Source organism: Rissa tridactyla, chromosome 6, assembly GCF_028500815.1.
Source record: "Rissa tridactyla isolate bRisTri1 chromosome 6, bRisTri1.patW.cur.20221130, whole genome shotgun sequence".
NCBI classification, from domain to species: Eukaryota; Metazoa; Chordata; class Aves; order Charadriiformes; family Laridae; genus Rissa; species Rissa tridactyla.
In genome coordinates, this window is record NC_071471.1 from 40,913,403 (window position 1) to 40,937,152 (window position 23,750).

The 23,750-nt window shown below is 37.4% G+C and overlaps 1 protein-coding gene across 2 annotated transcripts in view; it reads right to left on the bottom strand.

Moving 5' to 3' along the window:
• BICC1 (BicC family RNA binding protein 1) overlaps positions 1-23,750 on the bottom strand; it is a 113,626-nt gene that overhangs the window by 17,332 nt on the left and 72,544 nt on the right. Inside the window, exons 3-11 of one of the 2 annotated variants that reach the window (XM_054205599.1) lie at positions 18,502-18,710; positions 11,764-11,843; positions 10,418-10,576; positions 9,414-9,467; positions 8,302-8,496; positions 7,090-7,341; positions 2,895-3,026; positions 1,624-1,810; positions 138-296 (exon numbers count right to left, since the gene is read on the bottom strand). In XM_054205599.1, the coding sequence (XP_054061574.1) occupies positions 138-296; positions 1,624-1,810; positions 2,895-3,026; positions 7,090-7,341; positions 8,302-8,496; positions 9,414-9,467; positions 10,418-10,576; positions 11,764-11,784 (1,159 nt within the window). In that variant the 5' untranslated portion in view covers positions 11,785-11,843; positions 18,502-18,710. The remainder of the gene's footprint in view (positions 1-137; positions 297-1,623; positions 1,811-2,894; positions 3,027-7,089; positions 7,342-8,301; positions 8,497-9,413; positions 9,468-10,417; positions 10,577-11,763; positions 11,844-18,501; positions 18,711-23,750) is intronic. The other variant, XM_054205597.1, reaches the window with a different exon arrangement.

Consider the following 23,750-nt stretch of genomic DNA (forward strand, 5'->3'; position numbering starts at 1 on the left):
ATGTTTATTAATCTGTGTTAAGATAAACTTAAGAATTATGAAGGCTCTAAAGAATGAATGATTCTGGACTTTTCAATTGTCATTCTCACAACTTACTGTTGCACAAGTCATTTAATTTACATTTAAATTCTACCGACCTGTGGCATTTGTGTTAGCCAGAGATGTCGCCCATAACGTGGGACTAGGAGTGCCTGAACTTGGACTCTGTAAGGGACTCACAGAGCTATTCAGGGCATTCAACAGAGAATTTGGAGCAGTTGAGGTGTTGACTGACAGGGCTGTTGGACCTAAAAGGCCTACAAAACAATTATACAAATGAATATTTAAAACTTAACAGGAAAGCATTTTTACAAAAGTACCAGTTAAAAATAAACAAAACCCACTAAACCACAGCAGCATGTATTTTGAAAACAAATTTTAACATTAAACCTGCTGTTAATTTCAGGCAGAGAACACATTGAGAGAAGCATTCTTAAACTGTGAATGATATATCCAAGAAGAATTGTAGCATCTCTTATGTCCTTCTACTGGACTCCAACTATTGCCAGAACAAAAAGAGGCTGCACTGGCTGCTTCTCAGCCCCACCATCCCCTTCTATCCCCTTCGTTGCTTTCATCAGTTTGTTTCAAAGAAGCATCACTTAGAGAACAAGAAAGCAACCTTACTTTCATTTCAGATGATAACCTTTTCCTCAAAGCTCACATGAACAAACCACTACTTCCACACTAAGAACTATTCAGTTCCTTTTTGCATCTTCAGTATTGACTGCAAACCATCCCCTCGGTGCGCTCCTTATTCCCAAAGCATTCCCTCAAACGAGCTCTTCGTGTAAGAGCATTCACAAAGCAGTTCATCACTACATTCTAAAAAGTGCACATTTGTGCCCATGTGACCCCCAAGAAAGCATCTGACATGGAACTACACAGCACTCCTGCATGGCAGGTCACAATGGAACATGGTGGTTAGGTGAGAACTCAGAGATTGAAAAACCAGCGTCAAGATCTGTCCCTAAATTCTTCTGGGACTGCTTGGTTTTCTATGCATTTCTGATAATAGGGTATTTGCAGAGCTTGAATATAAAATGGTAATTCCAGTCTGGAATATGTGCTGCTTCTATAAAATTACATTGACAGAAAGCTTACACATTTCTGTCCTAAATTTCATATTGATAAGTAAGATCTAAAGTAGTAGCACAGTGAGATACAGCCAGAACTGAAACGTGACGTTAGCTACGTTAACTTTCATGGTACTGTTGATGGTACCCGAATTCAGGACAGCCTGAGACATTTAATTTGAAAGAGATTCTTCTGAAGGCTGTAAAAGCAGTGTCCTGCTTCACCTGTATTTCCCTCCCTGTCACTTTCAGCTGAGAGTTTTTCAAGCTTCTGGAGGATTTTGTACAGAGATGAGTCACACGGCTGATTATGAAAGCCTTGGAGGAAGTTTTACAACAAGCCCTAGAAAGGCCAGATGCTTTTGGAATTCTCTAATACTTTAACATGATTCCTTATGCAAAACACACATCTGGTCCTTTTTTTCTAGTACAAGTGAATTAAGTTTCAAACAAATATATAGCTATAAAAAAAATATATATAAATATATATATAGAATAGAATGCATACCAAGCCCGGTGAGTCCTAGTCCTGCTGAGGACAAGATATCCAAACCAGGACAAGACAGACCAACAGGGCACGAGACAGTAGAGGGATTTGATGCTATGGTAACTCCACTACTTTCAAGTCCCAAGAGACATTTCCGTGCCTCATACATATTTAAGGCATTTCGTTCAACACTTTTTACAATCACAGACTGTAGGGAAAGAAAACAACAACAACAAAAAAAACACAACAAAAAAAGGAAAACCAATGAGTAACACAACTATGTAACATGGATCTGCAACACACACAACTCTTAATACTCCCTCATGGCGATCAGTAACATAGTAGTGTGAGACAGCAGGAGAGAACGTCCATTAGCAACTACTCAAATTCAGTGGCCTTTATGGTAAATTTAGGGACTTTTGTGTGCACTTGACAAGGAGAATGATGAAAGTCCTTTCTAAGAAAAACAATTAGTATTGTACCTTGGTGCTATTTGGTATATAAATCTTAAGTGCCCTGAGATCTAGAGAAGTGAATCAATAATTAAAATCTTGTCTTTTATCACAGGTCTATAACCTTGAAGTGGACAAAAAAGTTGTTCATATTTAATTCGGCTAATAAATTCATAGCTGTCTGAGAATAAAGTAACAAATACCTGGAAAATTAAATGATAAAACACATTATTTGTTTCTTGTACAGTCTCTACACAATGTTTCTTTGCATTGATTTTATATATCCCTACACAGGGAAGCTTACTTATTGATTGACATAACGTAACCGTCATTTAATGAACATCTCCCATGAGAGGTATTTTGTAATTCTGTTTTTTTGTGGTTCCTTCCAACATCTTGTGTAGAACAGTCAGACTTTTCTCATAGTCATATTATTCAGGTGGTGGTTGTTTTTTTTTTTTTTTGGTTTTGTTTGTAATTCTGATTGCTAAAGAACACTGCAGTTATGTGGGGGAGCTGCAATTTCAGAGTAATTTCTTTAAAAACAAATCAAGAGTAGTTCTAGTCAGATACAATTTATCTCCTCATAGTCGATTTCTTTAATCAGTATCTTCCACACAAAAGCTAATCTCTGTATTGTCAAATATTTAATGAAAAAGTAAAATTACTATAGAGGAGAGCTGTTGTAACATTTAAATTGATATTTCAAGCAGAAAAAATATATATGCCTTTTACAAGTTTATGATCCATTAAGCCGGGAGGAGGAGCAGACATGTCAACTCATCAGCTCTGAAAAGTTGTCATGAAAGCCTGAAAAGAATATATTAGCTATTCACCAACCTTGCTTGGTTGCTTTGGCTTCGGCTTAATGCTTATGAAGACATCTAACTGCTCCATTAGCTGTGTTATAAACTGTGGTTCTACTTCAATTTCTTCCTTCATATCAAACATGAGCACAAGTGGAAGGCAACCCTGAAAAGACAAGATGCAACAATTTGTAAAACTTATAGCCTACCCTTTCCCCATGAAAATGTCAGCAATAAACTGAAATATAGAGGTTGTAACACATATACACCATGATACAATAAACTCAGAAAAAAATAGCAAGGATGAAGTTTTAAGTAAAGTCTTGTATGCAAGAATAGAGGGGAATCTTTTTACCCTGGACTTCTGAACAGTTTGGTGGTATACGGGTGAAATGATTTGTTGAATATTTGCCATTCCAATCAGCACACATGCACCCCGCATTAGCTATTTATACAGACTTAGAGGTGTGTCCAGAGATTCATATTCAGAAACCACTATTACCTACTAAATCAGAAGAAAATATTGTCACGAACTGATAGCAGGGCTCTTACATACTCAAATGACTCACATTAAACTAGGTTTAAGATAAGGAAACAATTCTGAAAAAACATTCTTTGCAAGACACCATTGCCTAAGTCTTAACTTTTACCTTTCTCTTCCCCTGTCCTAGACCAGTTAGATAAGTATTTTCCTGCAATATGGATGACATCTCTAAACACTTTCAATACTAAAACTTTAAGTAAAAAAAAAGCAAGCACCCCTAAAAAAGTCCAACCCCCCAAAATATAACAAAAACCTCAATGTTCACAGGATATCTAGACATTATTAGATTGCTACTTCTCAAAATAATAAAAATAGATGGTACAAAGTCAGTGAAAACCAAATACTACTATTTTGTGACTTTAGATTCACAATAAAGTAAACATAGTATCATATGTATCAGGAAAAAAGCCCCAGTAAGATACATTCAAGAAAGTGGTCTTTAGTCCGTTTGCTGCTTTTGCTTCAGAATGAAAAGCAGCAAATTGGTATATTTGTTCTTCAGATCACTAGTTCAGTATCGTTCTGTAATTAAATAGCACTTCTCCACAGTACCACCTATAGCTACACCGTACTTCCCAAAGTAATTTTAACTTAAAGAAAACGAAAGCAAGACATCTTAACTATTTTCACTTCAGGAAGACCAACACACAGCTTAATTCCAGTAAGTTAACTTGTCTGAAAAGAACAATTATGAATAAAGTCTATTTAAAACCACCCGAAATCAATAATCAAGGATTTTACGGTAACAGAACTGCTGAGAGCATTTTATACTTGGAAGTTCCAGATGTTTTGTTAAAAAGCTAACAAAAGTAATATCAGAAGGTCTCACCAAAAGTCTGCTGAATGAAAATACAACTAAAAGTTAACAGGAAAACCAGAAACTTCAAATTTGAAATGTCAGGCTTTATAAGCATATTAAAAGGCTCAGTTTTTACACTACTGTTTTGTTATTGTACGTTTAGAGCATCTACATGATGATGGGAGAGGAACAGAACCAAGTAATGTTCTTTGACAGGGAGTGAACAAAACTAAGTTGTCAGTATTGTCTTCTGTAATTAAATACAGTACAGTCTTCATTATTATATGCAAAACTAACTGAAAGCGTCAGTATTTTTTAGTGATGATCAAAATACAGATGAAATCAAAGGGTTTGGAATAAGGGGAAGACAGATCAAAAACATTTTAAACAAGACTCCAAACCCCTCTTGCTTAGGGGTAAAAAGTATCTGAATTTTAAATCACTGGGTATTCTTTCTTCCTTTTACAATTTGCCCTCATCACTACGAGTATTGTCTTAACCACCATGCTGAGTATATTCCTGCAAGCAATAAATATGCTGATGATTAGAAACTGGGACTTGCAATGCTTGTCAGAGATAAGGGATATTCACAACTTACACACCACAGAATTCAAAGCCTTCTCAATAAAATTAATTATGAGTTGATATTGAAGTTTCCATTTAGACATGCTGCTAAACAATTTTTAAAGATGGCGCCAACGCGTTACTTATGTCTTACTGTAAGGTACCTATGCACTGCATTGCATTTTCTGTTGATATTGTAAACTCTGCCTCAAATTTAGTCTCTGATGAGAATTACAGATCACAACAATTTAGTAGCTCAGAAAAACATTACGGTATTTCTTTTCCTGGTCTTATGTTCAGATGCTTCTAGACAGTTATTCCTAGGAGCTCTGCAGCGATCACATCACTATTTTTAAATCACCTCTCCAATTCCATAGGACACTTGTGCCGCCCAGCTGTGCAGCAGCATCGGGTGTTATCCTGACTGAACGAGAGGAGCTGGCAGGAGGCAACAACAACGGTGACCAGGGTGACTCCCCACCACAGAAATCTCATCCCACCGAACAATGCCCAAGAATAAAACAAGACAAGTGAAGTTTATGTCAAAGGAAGCTGCGACTGGCTGCAGCTGTCTAGCTGTATGTAGGTATCGGCATGGCTGGCAAATTTAAGTGCTTTTATCTGAAGCTGAAAAACACTACTTTTACAAAGTTCGGAATCACAGATAAGTCGTTATCTGGTTAGCTATTTCTTCCCTCAGCTTTTCAAATTTTTATTGTTTAAAAAGATATATTCCTGCTTTGCAAAATTTGTTTTTAATACTTGTTTTATCTACAAAACTGGAAACAACAGTTTCAGGGCATGTAATGCCTGTGAGTTGAAACAGACCAAGTCTCCTGGTCAGTTCAGTTCTTAAAGGGTGATATCGCAGATGTAATGTAGGATACTAAGTTGTACTGATGTGCTTGGAATTAAATCAAGCTTCAATATTTAAAAAAAAAAAAACGGCCCTCGTATAATTCTAAATTTTGAGAGTAAAGGCATACTTTGATGTTCATACCGTAGCTTATCTACATTTCCTTCTACTTCATGAACGTCCAAAAAAGTACTACTTAAACCTCACCAAGGAAATACATAGAATCATAGAATCTTCATGGTTGGAAAGGACCTTTGAGATCACCGAGTCCAACCATACACACACAAAAAACCCCCCCTACAATCCCTGCCACTAGAGCATGCCCTGAAGCGCCAAGTCTACACATTTCTTAAATACCTCTAGGGATGGTGACTCAACCACCTCCCTGGGCAGGCTGTTCCAGTGCCTCTGGTCCTGTCATTATTCACTTGGGAGAAGAGGCTAACACCCATCTCTCTACAACCTTCTTTTCAGGTAGTTGTAGAGGGCAATGAGGTCTCCCCTCAGCCTCCTCTTCTCCAAGCTAAACATGCCCAGTTGCCTCAGCCTTTCCTCATATTGCTTGGTCTCCAGACCCCTCACCAGCTTGGTAGAATAAGAAACATAGAATAAGGCTATCTCTAAGTATTTACAGACAATAATATCCTAGAATATAGTAATCATGAATACAACTGTATAAACAGATAGGCATCATGGTTTTGTTTTCCACTATGCAGTAAGGCACAGTGCAATGCACGAGACGTGGACTTTTGGAATTTAATGGTATCATGGTTTCTCCTAATAACAGCTTTGAATTGGCTTTGAGTCCAATCTTCCCATGTGTTGTTCATAAATATCCATATGTATAAACATACATGTACAAACATTGTTACTACAACAACTCCTAAAGGCTCCTGTGAAGCTTAATGACCAATATAACAAAAATCTGTACAAATAATAATAATATTTATCACTAGAGCTATTTTTATAAAAGGCTTTATAGTACTGAGGCTACAGTACTAGAAAGAATGTAAGACTGCAGAATGAGTAATTATTTCCTATGGTTCCCCAGTTTCCTTGAAAACTTGCCTGCATAGGAACTAAGAAATTCCTGCCACTTGCCCCCAAAACTACTCGCCTGACAAACATGGAAAAGGCAGGTTGGCAAAAACCACCACCACCCAACAAAAAACCCCTCCAAAAAACTGACTTCTACTTAGAAACATATTGTTACTGTAAATTTAAATTGCTTATGTTGCATTTATATTATGAAGGTCATTTTTCAAATCGTGACACCAGAGATTACAAATATTTTAGGTAACTACAAACACTCACGACAAAAACAGAACACTCAACTGAAACAGCTTTTTGCTATGTGAGTAGTAATCCTTCTTCTCTAACTTCATTTGACCCATAAATACATGCAGAATGAGCATATTTCTATAATGCGGCATTTTTTTCAAGCAAGTTTCGCTGAAAGTATTTACCATGAGATATTGCCTGGCAAGACAGACAGACTCAATTGTGCCCTGGAGGTAGACAGTGGATTTTTTCTGTGGGTTACTAGGGTCAGGGAAGTGGATCTGAGCACCGGTCCTCTGCATGATATGTTTGATGTTACTGCCATTTCGACCCATCATAAAGAGATGATGCTGTGCTGCAATGTCGAGTTGGGTGCTCACAGGGATTGCAGAGGCCAGGCTCCCAGCTAGGTGTTCTAAAAGCATGGCTGTTCCTTCCTGTGGGGGAAACGCAAGAAACAGGTGAAACGGCACTCACAGGCATACAAAACAACATTTCAGGCTGTTTCCTTATTTGTCATACATTCCACATTCAAGATGTTTTGATTAAAAACCTGATTGATTTCTTACAGGTAACAGACTGACTAAACGCTACCTATTATTCCCATTTTATGGCCAAATGCAGCGTTTAATTGCCCTTGTAGAAGGCAGTAAGACAATGCTGAATGGTTTGGTCCCAATAGACATTCTGTGCCCACGTACAGCAATAAGAAAGTCGACAGATATTTGTTTGGGTAGATATACTTGCAAAATTCGTCTTGCAATTTTGGCCTAAGATATTCTGACTGGCTTGAGATACACCCATCTGAGACCATATCAATCTGTCTCACTGCCAGCTGATAACAAGGAAACATTTTTATTTTATTAAGATAAATAGGCCCAAGGCAATTCCTTTACTTGACCGTCAAATTCACATCTCCCAGTCCTGGTTTCGCAAGAACAGTTTTATTGACTCTCAGGGCAATTTTCAAGGTTATGCATTTGAGCACACATTGAAAAGATGAAAGCATGAAGAATTCATATCGGGGGGGGTGGGCGTGTTTTTTGTGGTTGGTTTTCTTTTTGAGGGGGTAAAGGAAGATGTGGAGGGGGTTAATAAAAAGATAGGTAAGATTAGCACATATTCCAGAATTGCTGGAAACCCAAACAGGTGTGCAAGAGATGAAATTAAAAGCTTAGCATAAACAATGCTAAATCCTAAACTTAAAACTATTTTCTACGCATTTTTACACCTCACCTGTAAAAGTTTAAAAAAACCCAAACGCTCAGGCTCCAAAAGTGATTATACAATAACAACACGTACTGATGAAGCAGGATATAAAATTAATATAGTTCTTAAGTATCTAAATTATTAATATATTTATGACATGCAGAAACCTACTTAAGACGACACATTACCTTCACAGCACTAGTGTTATTTTGTGACCCTCTGACAATGACTGTAGCACCATACATTCGAGAGCGTTGTTTAAAGGAAACTGAAATATTATACGTCTGACATATATGCTGAATTGTGGGAGAGTTAGGATCTGGGATTGGTTGGAGAATTCCAGCAATAGGCAATTCAAACATCAGTACCAGTGGAAGCAGCTCCTACAACAACATTGAAGAGCAAATATTGAAAAGCACAATCACAGCCACTGAAACTACTACGGGTTTATTACTGAATCATAACATATTGGTCAGTGATGACTAAATTGACATAATATGTCCTCTGTCCAGGGTTCATTGATAAAAAAATATTATCATATCTTCAGTTGGAAGGAGGCACTGATTTTTTCCAAGGACACGAGAATTATTTGTTTTGCATAGGCTTTTTTGTTTGTCCCCCCACCCCCCCAAATAGCAGGATCTTTTGCAACTATGCAGCAACAATAAAGCCAGGTAATTTCCCCGTACTTAGCCACGCAGACCTACAAACTGGTTAGTATTTGTAAAACTTCCTAGAGAAGTCTCTTTTCTGTCAGGGATTAATTGGAGCTCTGAAGTCCGCTACAAAGCTACGTAAACATCAGCTTCTTTCATTACTGCCGAGACCAAGTTTATGTAAGTGACATACCTGACTCCAACAACTGCGAAAGAGATTTCATAATTTATTATAATGCACATACAAATCAAAACTAGAAGGTAAGGACAGAAAAGTTCTAGGAGTGGAGAATGGAACTGAATTCCACCAACTTATTTGCACAAATCATTCATGAAAATGGTTAAAATTAAAAAGGCAGCAATTGCTTTTCCTAAGGCATAGATTCACACAGGATGCCTCAACTTCTACAGGCCAGCTGTGGAGAGTAAGTTAAGATGCAGTTTTAAGCACAGTATGGGATACTTTACATCTTGCTTATACTGTAGACTTTGTGTTCAAGGTCCACCTTGGGCTAGTTAAAAATTTGGCCAGAATGTGAAGCACTGACAGAGCCAGACACACCTAGGGTTCTCAAAACTATGATTTCCCCCCCACCCTCCTTCAGGTATTTTCAAGGGAACACTATACTCAAATAGACTATTACCCGAATTCTAACTCTTGCAGACTCCACTCCGGCTGGCTGTCCTGCAATAGACACCTAGAAGAGCAAGAATATAGAAAATATAACATCACATTTTCAAAGAAGGCATTGGAAAAGTTATTCAGATACCTGTGTTCCCTTTTTTAAAAAAAATAATTTAAAAAATCAACACTTATTTCACACCTGGTGGCATCTTAAATGTTCTCTAAACAGTAGCTAAAAACTCAAACCAGGTTAAAAAATAATCTATGAATATTACAGCATCCTAGGTTACATAGGCTTAAGCAACTAGCAAAAAATTGATATATCAAACACACAGTTGTTTGGACCAAATAACGGAATTACTACTGTACACATGTGCTCAATGCTAATATTCAACACCAGTAGGTTTTTCTGAACATTTTGAGATTACTGTATTTTGCTCAACAGCCACTAGGATGCACAAGAGGGAATTCTAAATCCAGTGATGAAAGACTTTAAAGTGAACATTCCAGTAATATTAGCATTACAAAAGATGTACAATACAGGTTCAATGACTTATTCTTATAAAATTGAACTTTTACAATAGGACATTCATTTTTGATAGCTATTCACCAAGTTTAGTTTTTCGACTAAGTTACACCATAAACCAAAAGCACGAAGAAATTAATCAATATGCTAAATAAAGCAGGTGTTGAACAGGAAAAAAAATTGACAAAAGCAGTGCTTTTCATACTGCTTCTGTACCATTCACATTAAGTTGTTGACTTCTGTATGCTTGAAGTAATTTTAGTTTAAAAAAAAAAAATTGAAGTGATTCATGAGCCATCACAAATTGTTTCCATCTGTTCTTTAAGATTTGCTAACTTAGGAAGTCCCGTGCTTTCTACATAGTGTAAATAGCAAAATCTATTTCCCTGAACACGAACTCACCATCCCCAAAAAACCCAAACTGACAAAAGAAATTTAGAAATGCTTTATACTCTCAGGAATTACAGCTAAATGAGTTAATATTAAACAGTACTTACTTGATTGCTTTTCTCTGCTTGATTATTCCTATTTGAGTCTGGAAAATGGATATGGCATCCTGTTTCCTCCATCACCTTTTTAATATTATTGCCACCTTTACCTATCACATGAGAATGTTCTGTATGCGAAACATCCATCTTCAAGGTTACCCGATTGCTCTGGAAATCAAGCACCCATGATTAGATTTGTTCACAGCAGAACTTCAGTATTTTAAAGTAATGTAAATTGAAGAATCACATTCAAAATTGTATTTCCAAAGTATTTTTCGCCATGGCTTAACAGGCTTAACTTCTACTCAAGTAACATGTTTTTAATATGGATCACAGTTAGATGCTAAACCATTCACATTTTCTTTCCAATAAGGAAATAACATGGAAATAGGTACCCCAAAGATGCATCTTCAAAAAACATCTAAGGCTTTTAAAACACACCCTAATTTTTATCAATTGTGACTTAAGAGTGCTATTGCAAGCCATTCTAATTTATTTTAATTCTGTGTTCTTTCAACTGTAGTTACACACCCCTCTCTAGTCTGAAAGGATCATATGATAGAGACTTTGGCAAATCAAAGCCACGGAAGCTAAAATAAGCGGTTTTTTCCTCCTTTAACATACTGATTTTTTCTAGTACATCAATTTTTAAAATACATAAATGCTGCCTACAGCTGTTCTTAAAAACTATATTGTTAACAGTCCATAATAACGTTGATAATAGCTGTTCAAAAAAATGGCGCTTATCACTGGAGTGTTCCTTTTGTACATCTGTTTAGAGAATCCAAAAGCTGGCGTGCAGCTACGCAGAAGCCACACACACTGCCCCAAAAGATTTGCTATTGGATGAAAAAAAATATCTGATGAACATACAAGACTCCAGCCAAAATCTTGATGTTTTAGAAATTCTGGTTCTAATGTTTCAGAGTACAAGAATGCAGTAACAGCTAAAAATAGCACTGCATAAATGCTCCTAAAATTGAATTTCAAACAGAAACAAAATTTTAGGTTCGCTGAAGTGGCTGCATAATCTATTGTTTGCAGTGAAGCCGTATTTCAGATTTTAAATTAAAAACCCCAATCCAATGAACAAACCATCTATGTTTTTAGCCATATGCCTGGAAATATTATTTCTATATATTTCAGATATGGAAAAAGTGTTTTAAGCAAGTATTTTCTTGTATCATGTTTAAATATTTGTGTATACTCCAAATATCAACATGCAGAAAGAACATATTGGAGGCTTTGCTTCAAAGCATCCATAAACACCTTCTGTTTAAATCAGCCCATTTAAAGGATCAATGTCACCACAAAATTAGGGGTTAAGGTGTCATTCTAAATAAGCTCTTTCTTACTTTTGTGTCCAAGACAGACATGATTTTCTCTTTCGCTTCTTTAACATTTTCCTTTTTTCCAGAGACTTTAATATGGGGGTCTATAAAAGAAATAAAGACTTGTAAGAAAAATACAGTAAAATATCTATCAAAACTTTCCCCACTGCTTAAGTAAATTTGAATCCGTTATTTATAGTTCAGCGATAAACTGTGCCACCAACCTTTGGGATTCAACTAAAAAACAAACGTGTTGTTCCATCCCTTCAGCCCCATGATTAGGATTACCAGATGAGTTTATTAAACACAACTTAAAATAAATGGAAATCAAATACCAAATGCACATCACAGATGTTGTCTGCAATGCAATTACGTAGCTAAGCCACCATGTCTTCTCAAACAAACATTAACAGAGGACAACTAAAAGCTTTCTGACAGCCTTACTCAAGCTTAACACAGACAACGTCTACGAAAAATCCCCAAACTCCAACCCACACCCATCATCGTTTCATTATATTGAATTAGTCTCTAGAGCTAGCCTTTGCAGTTTTAACCTGGCAATGAAGGTGCCTCCAACAGAGGTTTTCTGATGGAAGTTATCCAATCAAATTTAAATGACACTTCAGAGATTTGATTTAGTAAAGTGTTAAGTATATGAATTAATATTTGCTACTAAGCTACATACCTAGGAGGAACACCAGCTGATGGCAGATTTTGCCCATTGAGAGCTAACATATTGATTCTACATCACACTTCAGTTTATGCTACCATTTTCAGACCATTGTGCTGAGCTATGAGGTACAGTTCTGCATCCTGGAATACACACCTGGTCGGAAAGTACAGAACTGACTTTGGAACTAAATCAAGTAGCAATTACTCAAGAAAAAAAAAGTGTGAAAATTATACATTAGCTAGTTTAGGAGCACCACCTGGTGTCCAGAAGCATGAAGTGCCACAATGCAAAATTACTGTCAAAACATTAAATAGAGGTTAAATTAAAACAACCAAAAAAACCCCCAACCGACAGCCAAATTTCTAAGTATTAGAAACCAGGATATGATTTTGCAGGTGATGCCTATTTCTCTTTCCCCAGGTCTTGAGTCCTCTGCCCTTTTGCAGTATAACAGTGCTTTTTCTCCTGTGATGGGATGAACTGTTCTCAAAAAAATAAATCTAAACCCTCTCCTGGCTAATGAATTAATCGAATTCATTATGCTAGACAGATACATAGACCTTAGGGTATGTAAGAGTATATATATTCTCAATGGCAGGAGCAAACAGAGCCGTAACACAACGTATCTGCCTTTCCCATCATCTCAATAATTGAAATCATTTCACTGCTCAAGAAATGCCAAATAATACAACTTTAGATTGTAAACCTGTTGTATTCAATTGAAAATTGAAACTGCTTAAAGCCATGCCTGGATACTCTTTTCCTTCCAACAACGAAAAGCCTCTAGTCTTTACCACTGGGAAGTTCTGAGCACATTCATCTGGGGATACAGAAACACTGAAGGAACACAGGAATCACTGCCAAGTTTCATGAAAGTCAAGAAAAATGCAGCATTTTGAGTTCTGAGAAACAGATATATTTCATTTTTAAAAATGGAAAAACTGTAGTTGCAAAAACATGGTATGCACATAGAATCTACAGAAGCTCCAAAAAATCTGCTGCTTCAGCCTTTTCACAATGGAGCAAAGTGAAAAAAAAAAATCCCACCAAAACAGTCTTAAGGGCAATTTTTCTTTTCTTTTTTTAAGTTGACAGTAAGCCATGTGGTTCTAATGTGTTTAAGCTGTGAATGATATTTGAAGTGGATGTCGCAGGCAGAAATTCCCAGAAGCAGATTCTAGCACACTGTGTGTGCTCCGAGTGCTCTTTAGAGGCAACCAGCAAAAACACAAGACCAGACCACCCCCACTTTGGGGCTGATTTTCACATATTTGTAAACATTTAGTTTAATACACATTTGGTCACAAGTATGAAAAATATCTGAAATCAAGCCTGGCATCCTATTAATACCAAAGATAAGTACTGTTACTCCGTAATACTATTTGTTTAGCCATGGGTGAAAGTACATTTTAGAATACCTATTTTTTCCGTTTCTCATCTCAGCTGGACTCTTTTTGTTGATACTGACAGCTTCAGCAAAAAAATTCTGTATTTCTACATTCAACCTTTCTTTGTTCTTTTTAGAAGGGGAAAAAAACCCAAAAACAAAAGGAAAGAAGAATCCACAAAGCAAAAGAATTCACTGATGCTAGTGACAATTCTAAAATATGCTATGAAATCTTTCAAAATTGGTCTTAAATACCCTCTCCTTGTTTGACTTCTCAATGACACAGTGGTTGGTAATGGATATGAAGCAACTTGTTTTTAAGTTAACAAAATTCTTCCTTTGAGAATTCTTCCTTTGCTCACTTTCCTTCAAGGAAGCACAATCTAAATACGACATCTACACCAAAATCTTGCAGGAGAAGAGTTACTTGCAACTAACAGAGGTTGAAAGTCCCTTGAAATGAGGTAGAAAAAGCAACAGGCACCCAAATAATACTGAATCAAGGAACAAAGAGAGAAATTCAGGAATTACTTAAAAATTCAGAGAAGCAATTAGATCATATAATCTGATTTTCTGTATATTACAGACCCTCATGTTTCTTAATTATACTTCTCTATGGAATCAGTTAGCTTATTTGCATCGCAGTTGCTCTGGAAAATGGAGAAAAGTGGAAAATTGTTTGCTCTAATGGTTCATCAGTTTCCGCCTCCCAGATTTGTGCCCGATTGTGATGCTTAGGCTCACTGGGTCTTGTTCTACCTTTCCCCCTGCCACCAACATTAAAGAACCCTTAGTCTTCAGCAGGGTCTTCCAGTGAAGGTCCATATATGACAATCAAATCACCTATCATTGTAACAACTCTTTTTCTGAGCCCAACCCTAAATACTCTAATTTGACCAATCATTAAGAAAAATGAGCTAGAGAAGCTGCCTGGTTTTTTTTCCTGGCTAAATTATTTCTTTTCAAATTAAAGAACTTTCTGTTTCTGTTTTGTAACACTATGCCATAGACAGATTTACCAGAAGATAATCAAAAGGCAAAAGCTTCTCCCAAACTTCTTGGAAGCCCAGCACAGATCAGGCTGCATTTGACCTCAAACGACTGTCTGCACAATAGAGAAAACCTGTCACTAATGGAATCAGCATTTACCTCCAGTTCCAGCTTTCTGGTTAATCTCAACTATTTTGTGGAAAAGGCTGAAACTGCATAGTATCTGACAATTGTTTTCAGGATTTCTATCCAAGTAGGAATGAAATGACCACGTAAGGTCTTTGTGCATCAATACAAGGAAGTAATTAAAACAGTTGACATAAGCTTTCTAAATGTTTTCTGAAGCTGTTGCCACCAATATGGAGCCAAATACATTAAAAATGGTTCCAGAAATTTTTTTACTTCTTGGCACCACAAACTGAGGGTGTTCAGTACTTGTGTATGACAAGTGACGTCTGTTTGCTATTGTATTTACACCAGACTAGGCTGACCATAGAATTTTTCCCTATCATCTATTTTCCTGGTGCAACTATTTATTCCATGGATTTACAGTTACATTTTTTAATGTAGAAAAAAATTTACTACCTTGCCTTAGTACTAAGACAAAAAGTTATGTTGGCTAAAGCTCTACACTTAACATTTGAAATACCTTCAAGGTGGGACTGTAGCAACGCATTCTCAACAGACAAAGTCCAAAACAAGACAAATGTCACTCTTAAAAGCCTGAAGAGCATTGTCAGGCATAAAGGTACAGCAGGTGTAATGTATGTATAGTACCATCGGTACAGACAAGCATAAAATCACCCTCCAGTCCGTATCTAGGCTGAGCCGACTGACCACAGCGCCTGCACACAGCCTTACCTGGAGCCAGGCCACCCATTGAACAAGGCCAACTGATTCCAACAGAAATGGCTCTTGCTGAGACTGAGGCCGTAACAACGCCAGTTTTGTCCAGGTGACAACTGGATCAGATCACCAAGATGTTACGCCATACTCCATCCCTGAGGAACACTGGGTTTTGTACCTATTTTTACTGGGAAAAAATCCCATTCGCCTGCTGCTTTTTTTTTTTTTTAAAAAGCTTTCGAACACAACTGGAAGTATACTTTAAATAAAACTAGAGCTAGGGCAAGGAACAGATGCTTACCATGAATGAAGAAATGAGACACCAAAGCTTTACAAACTATTTGCAAACACAGAACAAAGGCTTCAGAAGAAGTCTGCGTGCTAGAAGAGTATAAGGCTCTAATGCCCTTAATACAAGTGTAGTTTCAGAAACTGGGAGATTTTGACTCATAAGAAGTGACGTGATCAGTATCTTGCAAAATATACACACAAATGTATATGTATAGTAATCTATCTTTTAATCAATTTTGACGGGCAGTGTCTTTTTCCCTAATAATGAGAAAGATAAAATTAAATTTAACAGATTCTCCCCCCCGCCTTCTCAAGAATGGGGGAATATTTACACAAAATAGAAAGCTGAAGTTACACAACATTAAATGCTGGAAATTTTTCTCAACAGTCTTCGTTTTGCCAGACTCCTGTCTTGAAGTGGCCTTTAATTGCTCCTATCCTCAAATTCCTCACTCCACACTTTGGCAGAGTTTCTACCTCCTCGGTCTTTGTCCACAGCTATACCAGCAACCCTCCAGCCTTTTGCTACTATTGTGTGCAGCATTTCAGTAAACAAAATAAAATTCCTCCAAGCAAAAATACGTTTGTGCCAGGGCAAACGCATCTGCACTGTAACTTTTGTCAGGCAAGAAGTATTTCAAATAATTAGACATTGAACTGTGTAGAGCTCTCCTGCAAATCAGACGTTACATTTAATGTCTGGGCAAGCTCTTCAGACCACAGCTATGCATCTAGCTTGTTTACAGGATGAAGGGACTTTACTTAAGTTACAGAAATGCCACTAGTCTAAAAATAGCTAGACAACTGGGCAACACCAGGGCAGATGACAGTCATTCTTAATAAGTAGCTGCTTAGGATCTGAATAGCCCACGAGTATTACTGAACTTGAGCCATACAAGGAAAAACAAAGACAAAAGAGACGCAGCATTTTTAAGGACAAGTTATGGAAATATCTGCCTCAAAATTACTAGCAAAACCACACTAAGCTATATGAGAAGTTAAAATAAAGAGAGAAAGCCAAATGAAGAGATCTAAGTTGGTATGTCCTCAACTGGAAGAGCAAGTACATTATTATTATTCACCCTTCAATGAAAAGAGGTCTATAAAACAAGTGAATTAATCAAAAAGGTGAAGTAGGACTCACTATTAGTATGGCAAAAGGGATAATTGAATTGAAACAATTTATTTAATGCTTTTAAATAAATTAGGAGTTATTGTGTGTACAGTCATTGGAGTGGATATTCACTGAACAAACTAGATGGATTGATGATAGCCAAGATAGACTTGAAACAGGCTCAATCTATTCCCATGGAGAAGAAACATTAAGGCTAAAAGCATGCAGCAAATACTCATGATTAAGGGCATATGCAAAGTAACTCATTTGAGTAAGAAAGGAAATTTGTCACTTGGGCACTTCTTGCTGTTGGCTTATCAGTTTAAAAGAATTCGCACCCTCTCTCCAATGCACCTCAGTGCACTTACTGCACCTCTCAGCATCCAAACCACAGGAGGAAAAAAAAAATAGTCACGCATTAAGGCAGAATGCAATGGGCCACTGCCTACTGCAGACTCCTATATATCCTCGGACATATCCCTCAACGACACAGGGCTTTTTGGCTTGGGTTTGGTTTGTATTTTTTTTTTGGTAGTTTAAATTAGACTGCATCATCTATGAACTGGATTTCAACTAGCTAACTAGCCCAAAACACGGGCTGCAAGCAATTAGTAGTGTCTTCGGAGTAGACGTATCCCGAGGCTCTGGGCATTCTAGGGGATCTGTTTGTTGTGGACAAACAGCTGATTACGAAATGTCCTTGGGAAGAGCTAGAGCCACTGCCTATATGTGTGCACACATTTGAAAGTCTCTGTCTTCTCAGAACTTTTTGACTCTTAACTTTCCCCCTTACTGGCATCTAACCCCAAACCATCTTTTGAAGAACTTCTCTTCTACTGAGAATATGAAAAGGAACCTCAAACAGTTTACATGTAACCCTTCGCTCTTTTTACATTTTGCTTGCTATTACGTAGTCACCTGAGGAGCATTAAATATCAGAGCATTGCTTTTCAATCCTGCACTGTAACAACTGTATGATGGTGAAGCCTACTAGCCCCTCCTTACTTCTCTCCACCATTTATAAAATACACATATACATACACATACATACACAGACACACATACACAGATATTCACGAAGCAGAGACTGAGTAAAACATTGACTTTACACACACAACAGAAGAAATGCTGTGCAACACCTGGTAGAGCAGAGAACAGAGTCTTGTTCCTCAAAGATTTCATAGTGTAGTTCAAAATAATTTTAAAACCTTTAACAGGCTACCTTAGGTAAAACGGCAACTTAAAGTGAGATACTGAGATATCTGCTTGACGTAGCCTCAAAAATGAAAAGAAATGAAATGAGGTTTACTTCTACATCGAATCATAGCCGAATCCCACATTCGGGTCTCTTAGCAGCACTGAAACATCCCCGCAGAACACCAAAAATCAATGTTCGGAATGCCCAGAATTAAGTGAAAATTACCCCAAAACATCAGATAAGCTTTAAAAAAAAAAGATTACCTGTACAACTTATTATTTTTGGAGAAATAAACTATTGATGACTGGATTTCGGACCCAGTGACAGAGGAAAAGAAGTTGAAAAGACTTCTCTTAAAGCATAAGCAAAGAGGCAAGACAAGGAAGAGGTAACAGAACATATAGCAATTTAAATAGAAAAGTGACCGGATTTGAAGGGAGAAGGGGAAGGCCAAGGTGGAGAAGAAGAAAACCTGGAAAGAAGAAACAAGAATGAATTAATTGTAATCTCCCAGAGTCTCCATTTCAGTTACACAATTTCAGTTTCTTACCACCATAATTAGCTTAAATTCATTATTTTGCTTTTTCTAAAAAAGGTCATTAGAGACATTTTATAAATGCATCCAGACACTAAAAGGCACATGCCATGCTGCAATTCTGCTACTTCTTGGGCATTTGCTCTTCAGCCTTTAGCCTAAGCAGCCACCCAGAGCAAGGCAATCTCTCAGCAGGACATGAAGTCTGTTAAGTCTGATTTTTTTCAGCATGGAACCAATGAATTCACAGTTCATTACTTAAATGTCTGTTGCCATTGTACCTCAAAGCACAAACACAGAACCACAAAGCCTGGGAAAGAAAATAAGAAATAAAGGGAAGGAAAAAGCTACAGTGTTATAAGATCAACTTAATAGAGGTCTTAAAAAACCCAACATTCCTATCAAAAATAACACCATTATATCTTCACTGCACACAGACTCATATTCAAGGTTACAATTTTGATGCATAAGCCTCAAGATAATTTTAGTTTCTTACACACACATTTGCAAAAGAGTCATCGTGGCTGTGTTTTGCTAAATAAAAAGCATCATAACATCTGACTCACGACCCTAAATGCACGCCTCAGGCTCAACCTCCTTTGCAAATTCTCCCACATCCAAATCCAACTACGCTTACTTTGCATCTGCATGCTTCCCCATTACTGCTTTGCCTTTTAATGTCTTACTGCTTTCACTGACTGCGTTTCACTGTGTGAGTCAATTTTTACACAGCCATTGGACAGTATTAATTGTGTGGTTGGAACAGGAGGGTGCAGCTAGTCTTCAGCAGAGACTACTGTGCTAGATAGACCTGAGCGAACAGGACAAACAGAACTGTCCCCTTGAGAACCGGTATGAAATGAAATGTTCTCAGAAAGACGGAAACAGCTGGTTCTTGATAGGACACCAGACACCCGGTGACTAAAGCCAAAGACAGCTAAACATAGTATTTTTGGTTACAATTACAAATACTCTATTACTTTCTCTGCTTTAGTATCACGCTTCTACAGAGTGAAATGGATTCTGCCCAGAAAAGTTTCCCTTTTTTCCTGAATTACTGTATTTTTAGAGGTTCTTATTTCAACAGTGTGCCTGATGAACATGGCAAACAGGTGTTTTGTTTTGTCTGGGGACTTTTGTTTCTGTTTTGTTTTGTGTTTTTTGGTTTTTTTTTAAATGAAGAGAAAAATGAAAAGTCCAATAAAGAAACATCTGTACAGTCTTCTTGAGAGCTAACCAAATAGCAAGAGCTACATGCAGTACATGAAAATGATTCTTACTTCAAGTTACAGTGAGGCACAGTCAGATCATGCATTGTGAGTGTATTTGCCTTTCAGAGGGTACTTCAGAGCTGCCCACCCCAACCCAAACATAGGGGGTATAAATGCACGACAACAAGCACTTAATCAGCTGCTAAGTAAAGATCTGAAGGGCAATGGACACAGTGCAAAGATGTAACACCCCACAGAGGAGCAGAGCCCCCCAGTGAGGAGATCCCCACGAGCAAACAGCCTCTGCAAGAGCAGGAGACCACAGGCAGGTCCCGATGAGCCAATCCTGGGGGCACAGCAACAGGTAGCTCAGAAGCTGGAAGAGGAGGGCTGTGAGCCAAGGCAAAACACACACGGGTGCCTGCTGAGGCCAGAAGCCCAACAGCAGGAAGAGCTGCAATCAGGGAATATGAATGGTTATATATCACCAACCGGCAGATAGTAGAGAGATGTTTCTGGCCACTGCATTATCAACAGTAAGATTTCAGCAAATATTGCAAACACCAAGCAGAAAAAGCCCCATTAGATGGTTTTACTATTTGCATTATAGTGAACTATTTTTAGAGATTGAGTTTAGACTCTAACAGACCTTTCATTACTCATTTTGAACATACATTATTTACAGTACCTGTGTATTTAGGAGAGTAATTGGCTTATTGCTCACAAATCTTCGTACATGACATACCTGCATCAGCTACCTGGGTGTGTTGGCACTCAGATGGACACAGGCATAATAAGGACTCACAGCCGCACAACACCGAGGTTTTCTTACAGTGCTGACAACCCAGTAAAACTCCAGTCTAACAGCCCACAGTCTAATACTGATTTAATGCCTTAGTAGTCTCTTATGAAAGAGAACTCAAGTGCAAGCAGATCACCTTCATGGCCTATCTTGTCTTTTCATCTACCAAATAAAAATAACATTGCTTACAATAGATAAATAGTACAGAAGAAAAACCTCCTTAACTCTTTTTTGAAGCCATAAAGGCGGCAGTCATTTTCTTTTTGATACAGAAAGTTAGATCATTCATTGTCACATAGATTACATTTCTACATCTTGGGTTCGAAATTTAGATGTTAGTGTTAGATATCAATACATATTTTGAAGTTATGATAATATACAGTGCATAAAATGTGACTCAAAATTGCTACGACCTATCAACTAGTTTCTACCATTCATTGACAAGATTTATTTATTTATAATTTTTGTTTTACAGCCAGCATGGCAGTGTAATAGCTTTTTCCACACATCACTGCTGTGCCAGCTGTAATCTCCAGGAAGAAAAAGCAAATAGACAGATACGGGAAGAAGTGTTTCCATCTTTCTTCTAAATCCATTTGTGATGCACTTAAAAAAAAAAATTATTCATCTAGTGGAAATTACTTATGACTTCTGAAAACTTCAGGATGCTTTTATACAAGCTATTTTTTTATGTGAATACTGAATTACAGATTTTAATCATAAAATAATCTACCATTTCTTGGCTTTGAGCACAATAATATTCATTTGGCACTGTAAGAGTTGCATATCTTACATTAAAAGGTTATTTTTATTCACAGATATGAAATTATTTTCTGCAGAATGACAGGCAGTTTGCACCTGATCTGGAAAGTGAACCTTCATCTCCTGAAGACCACTGACCAACTTAAAAGCTTCTGCTTTTCTTTTCAGAGAGGGGTTCATAGCAAGTAAACGTGATTCTACCCACATTATTCTCTGCAAGAGTAATTTTGTGATATGCTTAAAAAAAAAACCACAACGTGAAAGATGTCAAGTTGTTGCCTTTTAAATCAGGAAATCACCCCTGAGCTGTTCTCAGGTTAATTTTCTCTGCATCTTTTCTGTCCATCTCTCTCCAGTGTTAGACCAATAGCAAAAATCACGTCTAGAAGAATTAATGGCCTGTTGAGCATCTGTGCCACAAGAATTTCAGCAGACATTCTGATAAATTGCTTTTTTGGTGCCCCAAGATAGAGTTTAAGTAGAAGGATGGGGACCACAGAGCAGAAGACCATGTCAGTCCCTAGTTTACATGTAAATGCAGTATGGAGTGCATTGCAAGGTATCCACTAATGGCTACAACCTCCTAAAAATCTAAAAACAATACGTCAGCTAATTCCAGTTTTCACTGAAAGATCATGACAAATTTGTATTGAAGTAATTTAATTATGATAAGAGTTTATATTACTACATTCCAGAGCTTGAAATTTCAGTTTTTACTACAGTTACTGCCAAGCACTGTCACTGGATGTCAAGCCCCTTGATAATTCCCTTCATATTACAACTGTGTTTGTATCTTGGCTCTCCCTTATCTGCCTGAGTGTAAGCAAATTTACAGCAAGTACAGCAAGCCCTAATCAAAACTAGAAAAGCCCCAAACTTCGTTCCTACTCTTCTTACAGGAATGAACGCAGTTCAAATCACTCTACTGTAAATTTACTTCAAGTACCATGTCCACCTGCTGGCTGCTTAGAATTTGTTTCCTTAAATCATCCAGAAATGTGACCAGAAACATATTGTGTTTTTCTCTGAGCTGATACAAACACATGATTTTATATTTTGGTGTAGAAGCAGCATTCATTGCTGTGGGCACACAGACCCCAAGCACAGAAGAATGGACAAGCTAGCCACAAACAAGATGAAAGTCTCAAGCAAACATGACCTTCTTTAAAAGCTTTCTCAGTTGTCACCTACACTGCATGCAAAGGGGGAAGAATTAATTGATCCAGCTCATTTCTGAAATGGTAGCAATCTGGAGGCTCGTTTAAATAACTCCAGTAAATGAAGCATTTGCTGGCAGCTGCTGGCACAAGGGATGCTGTGGATTTGTGCGTGTCTAACTGCTCCGATCGGAGGGAATCAACATGAACTCCCGCGGCCAAGTTTTGAACGGCCTGGGACAGTCTTTCTGTTCGTTTATTTATTGCAAAACAGGGAGGACTCATCTCTGCTTGGGTCAGCTCCTCCAGAAACAAAAGACATAAATGAACTTGTGATCTAAACAAAACGGTTCTTTAATTTTTAAAGTACACAATTATAAGGTTTGGGGATTTTTTTCCTTCAGAATACGAGAAGCAGTATGCACTGACAGTTTCTCATTTACAGAGAAAGTTAACAAAAAGCAGATGTAGCTCATAATACAGCAACTGCAATACATGCTGTAATTAATCTGGAATTCCAAACAATAAACACAATGTCAGCAAGAGACTTGCTTTAAATCTTTAAGTCAATTACGTATTGATTGCCTTAGCAACACATTACAGAAAAAAATTTAGTGTTTACAAAGTTGTGTTAAGATAAGCAATAGTTAAAAAATCTGCAGCAGGTAGCCTGTAGGTTAATTAGGAAGCTTAGCAGCACTACCTAATGTGCATACTCGGAAAACTATTAAAACTACAAAGATTCTTTTCCTCGATGTATTCACAAGCCAAACATCATCAACACAGAAAGCAGCTGAACTTTTCCAGCTTTATATCTCAGCCCAAGGAGAGCAGCCACTCATGGAAAAGAGACTGGATATTTTGTGTGCGTGCATGTATTTCAGATTGCAAAATATGCAAATATTTTCAGTCTTGGCAAATTATAGAAAAACTAGGCTAGAAGATAGCCTAGTTGGTGTGTGTATGGTTGGACTCGGTGATCTCAAAGGTCCTTTCCAACCATGAAGATTCTATGATTCTATAGTGAGGGATATGAAAGTTGGGC